The sequence below is a fragment of the Elgaria multicarinata genome, chromosome 6, assembly GCF_023053635.1.
Source record: "Elgaria multicarinata webbii isolate HBS135686 ecotype San Diego chromosome 6, rElgMul1.1.pri, whole genome shotgun sequence".
NCBI classification, from domain to species: Eukaryota; Metazoa; Chordata; class Lepidosauria; order Squamata; family Anguidae; genus Elgaria; species Elgaria multicarinata.
This window is the reverse complement of record NC_086176.1, coordinates 37,409,056-37,419,621: the sequence shown is the minus strand read 5'-3', so window position 1 is coordinate 37,419,621 and position 10,566 is coordinate 37,409,056. Positions and strand designations below refer to the sequence as shown.

The 10,566-nt window shown below is 37.5% G+C and overlaps 1 protein-coding gene across 1 annotated transcript in view; it reads right to left on the bottom strand.

Annotated features, from left to right (window-relative positions):
- Positions 1 to 421: 421 nt before the first annotated feature.
- The window catches only part of PSIP1 (PC4 and SRSF1 interacting protein 1), a 29,464-nt gene continuing 19,319 nt past the window's right edge, over positions 422 to 10,566 (bottom strand). Inside the window, exons 9-16 of the mRNA XM_063129240.1 lie at positions 8,605 to 8,830; positions 7,205 to 7,320; positions 6,077 to 6,132; positions 5,364 to 5,434; positions 4,282 to 4,383; positions 3,668 to 3,887; positions 2,258 to 2,369; positions 422 to 1,203 (exon numbers count right to left, since the gene is read on the bottom strand). Coding sequence (XP_062985310.1) covers positions 1,143 to 1,203; positions 2,258 to 2,369; positions 3,668 to 3,887; positions 4,282 to 4,383; positions 5,364 to 5,434; positions 6,077 to 6,132; positions 7,205 to 7,320; positions 8,605 to 8,830 — 964 coding nt within the window. The 3' untranslated portion in view covers positions 422 to 1,142. The remainder of the gene's footprint in view (positions 1,204 to 2,257; positions 2,370 to 3,667; positions 3,888 to 4,281; positions 4,384 to 5,363; positions 5,435 to 6,076; positions 6,133 to 7,204; positions 7,321 to 8,604; positions 8,831 to 10,566) is intronic.

Sequence of the window (10,566 nt, the reverse complement as noted above, 5' to 3'; positions counted from 1 at the left end):
GTCACAGGGAGAGCAATCCTATGGCCCCTAAGTGTCTGGGGGATGGGGTGGGCATAGGATATTTTGGAATCCTAGACTATACAAAGCAGGAGCAGTGCGGAGGCAATTTTCAGCTTTGTGTTCCACCTGCTCTGCATTTTAACTTATGGGCATGCAGGTGGGTGGAAGGGGAGGAGACTGGGAGGCCGGATTATACTTTATCCTCCCCAGTCTCCTTCCTCCCCATCCCTGACACCTCAGCTAGACAGGTGAAAACAAAACCTGCAGAGCAGGAGTAGCAGAGCTGAAGATCGCGTTTATGCTGCTCCTGATTGGCATACAATTCCCGTCAGCCTCCGAGTTTGGAGGCTTATGGGAATCCTAAGTGAACAAGCCCTTTCACTCTTTATTAATTGGAACATTTCCAGTTGATATAAATATCCATCTTTTCTACATAAACTTTAATTTTTTAAAAAAACAAAAACAAATTGCTTCAAGACAGTGTTTTGTGACTAATGTGCATCAATAATTCCAATGGAAACACTTTAGTTTCCTTAATATCAATAATAACAAAAGCATACCACAGAAAGTCAGAGCATATTAAGTTGGCACAATTAGCTTCCAAGAACAAAACTAACTTTTTTATAAAGGACTGACTGAATATACTCATACGTAACATTTTAGCTGCTACAAAATACTTTCAGCTTCTTACAAAACACCGCAAATAGACACTTTGGCGAAGAACAACTTTGAAAACTATGCAGACAACAGGAAGAAAATAGATTTGTACAAGTAGAGTGCGTTTGGCAATTTCAAAACAAAAAGTAATATTTCCTGTCATTAACCAAAAGTAGAACATACAGTAGTCAGATAAACATACTACAGTACTAATCCTGAAACATACAAACACTTTTCAGTCTCTAAAATGACTTGGTCTTTACATTTGAACTAAGTATTGCTTGTTAATACTGGGCCAAATGCTATCAGGACGTTTAAATACTTTTAAAACAAAAGGTTAACAGGGGATTCTTCACAATCCCCACAAAATTGTACACATTAAAATACTATGCTTATAAAATTTAAAACTTGCAGCAATCTAGTTCTCAAATGCAAACTCTTTTAAGTCCTCTTTAATATGTACTTTACAAATATTTAGGCCGCATTCATTCATTTTCAGAGGTGGAACCCTTCGTCTTCTCTTGTTCTCTTCCATCACCAGATGTCCTAGAGGAAAAACAGAGTGCCAATGCATTTGAAACATAGATTAGGTGCAATTTTCTGGGTATATTTTTTATTGCTCTGTGTATCTAAGGGTACTGGGTGAATGAATAATACTCCCACAATTCCTTATGGACTAAATCTTATTTTGGGGCTTAGGATGGAATCGGAAACAGTCCAGGATTATGGTGCACAAGACAGAAAATCCAAATGCATCATGTAGTCCACTTCTCTCCCCCCACACTTCCCCGTGACAGTAACAATAACATTTGTAGCCTGGTAATAGTATCGCAGAACCTGCCATCTCACTATACTTAATTATAGGATGAGTACAGGTTGGGTTGGTATGATGAGGGAGAGAAAAGATAGCTAAACACTATCATGTCACTGTTTTCCAAATATCTGGTACCTGAAGCACATGTTTTGTCTGAATTAAAAGTAGAGAGACAGTTTCTTTAAATGTTTAGTATGCATAGGAGTAAAAATAAAGTGCTCTCAAAAAGGAGGCCACCTTCTGTATTTCTGCATGTCGCTATTCCAGACATGTTTCCTCTGAGGGCAGATAATTCTGTTGCATCTATTATTCAGACATGATTATATGATGCAGTTATAGCCAATGCAGAGACATGGCATAATTACCCTCTACCACCAGAGACTGTCAAGAGCCGTGAATTCTGAAGAGATGCAGTGGACATCCTCTTCTGTAGGCGGAAAAAATGTCGTTTTCCTATGACTCCACTTAGTTAATCTGGGCACAGAGCCACCCTTGTGGCATTGTTTGGAAACTGAATAGTCTTTAAAGATGGTATGCAGCCACCAATGTCAGGTTTAAAAGCTAGCCATTTAACAGAAAATGTCATGGAAAATAGCTTTAACATTCAACCTCCAGATAAAAGGATACCACAGCTTATGAAAGCACATAGCTAAACCAACCTATATGACTATTGTGCACTACCACAGGACATCATGTAAACGAAGACTGAGAGCAAAAGTATATTAAAAATAATATAGAACACCAAACAATTTTTTATTTCTTTTAAAACCAGAAAATACCCCTTACTTTTTCTTACTGCCAGCATCAAGCTTCTCTCTTTTTTCCTCTGTATTCTCCCCATTCTGTTGTGACTGGTTTGCATCTTGAGCATCAGAAGCACCATTCACTATCTTTGTGCCTTTAAAGTTAAAAAGACAAAGCAAAATGTTGTTCTGTGTTAGTCTGGTTGTTAAGCTAGGAGAAAGTAACAAAGAGCTAGTTCTCCAATAACTGTGCTAATGACATTGGGATGAATCCAGACTTACATGTCTGCAAACAGAAGAGCCCCTTTCCACTCCCAGAGGGGTGGGGCAGACATTTTCTTCAAATCCCCGTTTAGCCCCCAGCATCACCTCCCATTGGGTTTGGAAAAGTTCCCCCAACCTTCCAAAACAACATGAAAGGTGGTACTAGGGGATCCTCTGGAATAGCATGGAAGGTAGTGCTAGGCTATAGTCTGTAGGGGGTGCAGGTGGAAATCGGGAGAAATTATTTATTTATTTATTACATTTTTATACCACCTAATAGCCAAAGCTCTCTGGGCGGTTCACAAAAATTAAAACCATAATAAAACAACCAACAGGTTAAAAACACAAATACAAAATACAGTATAAAAAGCACAACGAAGATTAAAAAAATCATGGCCGGTTTTCTTCAAGCACTAGTGGCACACTGCTGAGCACAAGTCAGAGGACAACCCATTATTTATAACAGGAGTAGGAATGATAGCTTTCCAAATTTTGGATTTTATAACACAGCAAACTCCTCAAAGATTTTATATCTACTCAAATTTAAAGACATTACTACTGTTTTATCCATCTAAAGTGATCTGTGATTAAGTAATGACATGGTTCAGATGATTATATCTCAAGGTTAAGTTGAGATATGCAAGAATATCTGTCTACGTTGTCTGTCCTCATGCTGCCCTTTCCCTCCTCCGTTCTTGGTATGCTGTGATAAGCAAGGAAGTCTTCAGTTAACCAGTTTCCTGTTTCATCTAGACTAGGAAACAATGGTTACAAAATCAGAACAAGTCAAAACAATACCAATTTCAAACTGTGGTTTAAGATCCTGGCTTGGTTCAAACATGATAACCATAGTATTCTGATTCTATTCTGATTCAGATGAAATGGGAGAGTGTGTGATTCTATGTTAAAAAAAATCTTAACCAAGTTTCAAAGTTAAATCCAGATTTTTATTTGGAAAATTAACTCACTGAAATTTCATGAACATTCCCATTAAGCTAGTGTTTCATGTAGAAGCATAATGTGATAGGATTTCAGTATATAGCGAGACAAAGTTCATATTAACTTTACAGTTCTAGAGCACATCCAAACTGGATACTGGATATGCTCTAGAAAATAGTATACAAAGGAACTGATGTACTACAGTTGTTTGGGAAGATGAGTTTAAATATTCCTTGTGAACTGAACATACCTGTTTGCTCTCTGTCTTTTTCAGCTTTCTTGTTTGGTCCTTTCTTCCACTGTTCTTTGGTTTTGTTTGCTTCCTCATGCTGTTTTTGCTCAGCTAATGACTTATTCAATACTTGTGAAAGAACAGAATCTCCTTCTCCAACGAGAAACATGGTCTTGAATTTGTTGTAGAGCATAGTGGACTTTTCCATGATAACCTGGCTGACCTTGAACTTTCGTATCTGAAGAGATGTTGGGTTTATATATCTGATTACAATACAGAGGTGCTCAAAAACATCTACTATTCACTGAAAGCAATCCATTTTATTACATGTAATAGTTGGCCATTTATTGCACTGCTTTCTAGTTTTATTTCAGGCTTTCCCTTGGCTATAAGTAATTTAATTATGCCACTCCATTTTACTACTTCTTGATTATTATTTTACTGCAATTGGAAGTTTTTTAATGGCGTTTTTTAACGTTGTGAACCACTGAAATTTTATTATATTCCCGGTATACAAATGCCTCAAATAAAAAAATAAATATTAATAAGCAAGTTTTCAATTTGAAGATGAACAAAAGGTGCAAGTGAAATACAAACTAAGCTTCTACATTTATGAAAACTACCAATCTTACTTTCTTGAGGGTTGAAATCATCTCTGCATGCTTCTGAGCTTGCTGCATTGTTACTTGAAGTGAAGCAAGTTCATCCAAAGCTTCAATGCATCTGTTTACATCCTAATGTAATAAAACCCAATATTTTAATTTCTCAGGAAAAAACCAACAACACTGCATCCACTTTTGCACCAAACATTTTATGTTTTATACACACATACTAGTTTTCTATGTGATTTTACAACTGATTTTTCATGTAACCCAGAAAATGGTCTATTACTTATCTGGGGGCAATGAATTACTTTACCATAACAATCTGCACCTATACAGTAAAATTCATCCACAATTTAGAGTTAAGCCATCTTTCTGGACTCAATCCAGCAAAAATTAAGCACTTTAACTATTTAGGTCTCCAAATCAGTTTTTCAGTCATTTCATCCTAGTGAACAATTATATACACATACAAATTGTGGGCCAACCTGCCTTTGGAAGATTTCAAAAATCAAGACTTCCAAAAATGGGTGAGTAGATTTATACTAGGAACGTGTTTAGATGTATGGAAGGAAGTTCTTTCTTAAACATAAAAATATATAATTAACAGAGCTACATGTGTCTCAGGGACCATTGGATATTTCAGATTCTCTCTCCTAAAGATGTAGACACTCCTACGACCTTGGGAGGGGGAATCCCTCCCCCTGCCCACTCGCAACTGTTGTGGAAAGAACCATGCCCACTGCTTTCCGATGATCTTGTAGACGTCAAAACAAGGTGTTCTAGTGTGTGGAGAGGAGAGGTCAGGGACTTAGGGACCAGTCTACTTCCTGTTGTATTTCTTGAGGAGAATGTGAAGCGAAATCACCTCCATTCTCCTCCTGCCCTGTCAGTAATAAGCACAGCAGGGCATAGGATTTTCAGAAGCTTCTGTGCACGAAGCCTTCTATTTAACAGGTAGCAATCCTATAGGACTGCACCTAAAGATACCAACAGGCCAAGCTTAAAAATGGTTTTATAAGAATACAAGTTATTAGAGTTTGTTAAAAATGAATAAAAATCTAAGCTTTCCCTCACTTCAGCAAACTCATGGATATAACACAGATACTTACAAGATGGTCAATTTGGAGTGAATTTTTTATTTCTGCATGTATCCTCTGCAGCCGAGAATCCATTGACGTTTCTAAATATTAAAAACAATATATTGTAAATGATAGTGAATATAAACTCTATTAGAAGATCATACCTTTGAGCATCTTTAAGTAAATGGTGTAACATACGCCAAAACTAATAAGCAACCCAGCAAACCAATAGAATAAGTACATTGTTGTGAAATCCTAAAAAGTATATTGGTAATCAGGTTTTAAGCACATGGCTGAAAAACAGGCAACACTTTTTGCTTTTTTCGCTGAAACAAAACAACTACGTTTTAATAAACATGTTGCTCTGAAGAAGTGTTACACATTTACATATATATATTTTCAAATATATTTTATTCTATGATGTGGATATCCAACACTGTAACATCACTATGAATCCTGGAATCATATTGGATGAGTAGGAACAAGAAGTTTGACCAATATTCCACCTTTCATACTATAAGGCTAGGCACATATCTGTACAGGGAAGGTTCCCCAAATGGAAATTAAAAAGATGAACTAGTATTTACACAAGTGAGAGAGGGAAAAAAGAAATATATGATAAAAACCAGTGTATACTTCCCTTTGGGTGCACCTTAGTAAAAAAATAAACTTATTGAATATATAACAAAAATATCCTAAATGAATATTTGATTACAGTCAGAAAATAAGCTTTCACTACTGACCTCGTTTTTTCTCCATCTTCTTAGCTTCTGGTTTCTTGCCTTCTTCTTTGTTTTGGCTATCAAAAATATTCAACAATTTAAATTAAAACTATAGCTCATACTTACTCCACCCACAAATCCACCAAATATGAAGATGAATCAATTACTATTCTCTTCTTCCTCATAAGAACAATTTAACAAAGCAAGTTAATAGAAATCCTTCCAGATGCTGCTTGTGTGTACTCTTGATTTAAATATTAATTAATCAGAGTGTTTGCCACATCAATTTTTTAAAAATTGAACCCCTATTATTTAACTGTTAACTTGATGTCTTCCATGTTCTGGTTCAGATTCAACAGAAACATTTTCTGGTTCAGGAAAAATGGAAGTTTGTTTCATTTTTTTGTTCATATTAGTCTTGACTTGCTGCTGGATGTTTTCATTTTCTTCCTTTCCTGGAAAGCCAATTTTTATTAACTAACGAACTATTGAAATAGACTATGGGTCAGTTCAGACAACACATTAGTCAACAGTGGACTATTTAAGTAACCATTGCTTAAATAATCCCCCATTGACTAATGTGTCGTATGTCAGGGAAAAACCATGCCACAGTTGGTTATTTGCAAGAAATAACCAATGGAGATAACCAGCGCTGTGCAGGGTTGACTAACTGCACAACCGTTGAGTATTGTGTCGTCTGGTGGGCTCCGTGGATTATTTCCTGTGCTTACAGAGTCACGAGGCAAGAGCGGCAGAAACCCCCACGCTCTTGCCCAGCATGCCTCTATTGCATTGGAAATAATCCCATCCCGGGAAGTGCTTGGGGAGCCGCCGATCGTCCCGTCCCTTGGTACTTCTGTGTTGCCCAAGTGTGGCACGCAAATAGTCATCCGTGGAGTGGACTATTCACACTCCGTGGACTAAAGTGTCGTCCAAACGCACACTATGAGTCTAGTCTTATTGAACTACTGCTCTTACTGTTTCTAAGTAAAAGACAAGTAACATTCATATAGAAATTAAATACTAACAGACCTAAATACTACTTGCAAAGACACTATGATAAAAATGGTTAAAAATATTCATCTTTTGTTTTAACGCATTAGTCACATAACTACTTAACATTTGCACAACCATGTAAGTTGTACTCACAATTCTCCTTCCATTTGCTCTTCCTGTTTACGTTTTCTCTCTGCTACTTCACGCTCATGTTGAGTTTTTAAAATATTCTTTCTATGAGGTCCTTGAAAATTTCTTCCCTTTTTCTTCTATTCCATTTTAATTTTGAATAGGAAGGGAAATAATATTTTTAGTAACTGAAGTCAACTGCTTGGTCAGTTCCAAATCTATCCCAGATGACGATCTACGAACAAGATTTTATTCCTTCTTTCTCCAAATAAAGTATGTATAAATGTGAAGCACAGATGAACAACAACAAAACGCTGCAATCTTCTAACCTCACTAAATTTTAAATGTTTTTTTTAAAAGATGTCAGAAAGCACAAACATTCAAACTATCTGATACTGATTTACAGTTTTATGTAAATGAAAAGCGCATTAAAAATCTATTTTAAACATTTTCTTAAAATGGAATTTATATTACAGAATCAAGGGAAAATATATCTAAGACACAACTTCAAGCATGTTTTAGAATAGTGAAACATGGCAATTAGCATTCATGGCCACATTACTACTAGGTGGGAGCTTAGGTACAGTATTGCACTCAGCCATCAATGCTTGTTTTTGTCTTACCTCTTTCCTTTTGTATCATGTCTATTAGACTGTGAGCTTACAGACAGAGACTGGTTTATTTTTCAGTTACTGTATAGAGCTTTGAAAACTGTAGGGTCTTATAGGTATTGATAATAATAGTGCTGGGCGGTTCAAATAGTAGTGCTGGGCAGTTCAAATCTCTACTAAGCCCTGAATCTCACTGGGTGATCACTATTACTCAGCCTAACCCACCTTACAGAATTGTTGTGAGGATAAAATAGGTGGGAGGGGAAGAAACAGAACCACATTTACAGTCTTGAATACCTTGGAGAAAAGGCAGGATATAAATGCAATGATTTATAATAATTATTACTTTGACATGATGGATTCAAATGGTCCTATTATCAAGGAGTCGGTTTACCCTATATAACAACAACAATAATCTGGAGCATCTGAAACTAACTACAGACTATACCCTGGTATATATAGGAATTATTCTATAATACAGGGTAGATCAGGATCTACTGCTAAACTTGAGTAATTTGCAGATCACCAAGGATTTCTGACTCCCAGGTTTTTTTTAACAATAGCAAATTAGGCTATTCAAATGAAGAAAATTTGGAGGGAAAGGACTTGTGAGCTCAGTTGTGATATGCACTCAGATATGCCAGGTTCCTTAAGTCTAAGTATATATCCTTCCTTTTTTCTAAGCCACTACTGCACACTTGCCTCCAGGAGGGGTGATCACACGATTCTAGGAAAATAACAAAGAAAATCCCACAAGCTTGACATCTGCCCACTCCTGGCCTAATGCAAAGAAAAAATAGGACACATACATACTTTATTCCCCTCCTGCTCTTCTCCATCTTCTTCAGAATCAGAGGCTGAGGCCGATCCCACTTTAACAGCATTTTTCCTTTTTATCTCAACTTCCTTCTTGCCTTCTTTTTTATCTGGGTCTTTTCTTACTTTCTCTTCTTCTCTTAGACTCTCTTCATCCCTTTTCTGTTTTTTTAGTGGCTTTTCTTCAGTGGCCTTTTTCTTACTCTTATCTTCCTCATGAACACTGGAAAAACACCCCAAACCAAAGCAAGAATTATGTTTCTATTATCATCTAGCCAGCCCCAAAATCATTTTTTTAAATGTCATGAAAATGTCTTCTTAAAAATAAATTTGCACACAGATGCCTAAGGGAAGATTAATCTTATTTATTCATTTGTTTTGTACCCTGCCTTTCTACCAAGAAAATGGCACACAGTTTAAAGAAAATGGAGCTGCTGACTGCATCAAAAGGTGCCTCAACATGTACGTGTGGCTTCCATGGACTCAAAACAGACTCAACTGCCCAAACTGCAGGGGCTGCATATGCATCCTCATGATGAGGCACAAGTTCATACATATATTTTATATAAGGGGGAAAGGAACCTCTCGTGCAAGCACTGAGTCATTACTGACTCTTGGAGGGATGCCAGCTTTCGCAGACGTTTTCTCGTGTGGCGCAGAGTGGTAAAGCAGCAGTTTCTGCAGCCGAAACTCTCCCCACGGCCTGAGTTCGATCCCAGCGGAAGCTGGTTTCAGGCAGGCGGCTCGGGTCGACTCAGCCTTCCATCCTCCCGAGGTCGGTAAAATGAGTACCCAGCTAGCTGGGGGAAAGGTAATAACGGTCGGGGAAGGCAACGGCAAACCACCTTTAAAGCTGTCTTTCAGCAAAGCTATCAGGGCCGGGCAGTGTATAACCAAGATCATAATACATCAATATGAAATATAAACAATACTTAAAACACTGCAGTAGAACAGCATAGAAAATCAGCATACATTTCAGCAAAGCAGATTATATACTCAAACAATCGACATTACATGTTAAAAGCCTAGGCAAATAGAAAATCTTTCCTTGATGACATCACAATTTGCCTCAGGTGCACCTCATTGGATAGGGAATTCCACAGGGGAATGCCCTTTCTCTGGTCACTAGCCACCTAACTTCAGATGGTGATGAGAAATATATAAAAGAACTTAAAAATCAGCTTTTAAGCAGGGTCATGTGGAAAAAGGTGGTCTTTTAGGTAGTCAGCTTCCAAGCTATTTAGGGCTTAACAGGTAAGCACCTGTACTTTGAATTGTGCCAAAAATGGACCAGGATCCACCTGTAACTGTTGTTCTTTTTAACTATAGTTTAACTAGTCATCTGTGCAGTCACACATAGTTTCTGTGTCTGAACAGAATCTTCTAGAAAGCTAGGCGACAGATATGTTTTTGTTTGGAGGCCTGCCCCCAGCCCTCAAAGCACATGCTTAAAAGGGTGGCCCCTACCTTCCCTCTCAATTTTTTCTCAACTGTTGCTGTGATTGCATCCTAGGAACTTTCTCTCAGGTTCACATTCCTCTGTGGAAAAGCTATGCCCTTTTTTCCGCTCTTTTTCACTGTTCAGTCTCTCTCATAATCCAGGAATTTCTGCATTATCTGGGGAAAAACCTATGGAATTGAATGGCAGCCACCTGGTTAAGCATTTTGCTCTAAAGGATAGATATTTGTGACTGGCCAATAATTGTTTATACTATTTAGGATGCAAAAAAGGGTTTCTTAAGAAGCAGTCCCACAACAACTGCTGCCTCCAAGGTGGCTGGCACTGCTCCCTCTCACAGCAAGTTCTTAATTGCATCCTGTTACTCCCTTCCTATTAAGACCCTTAAAAAAAGACTTGGTTGTATTTTAATAGGAAAGCGCCTAAGAAACTGATGCAATGTTATAACCTGAGATAAGAATGATCCTCAGATTTAGTATATAGGGTAGATCTGGCCTGGA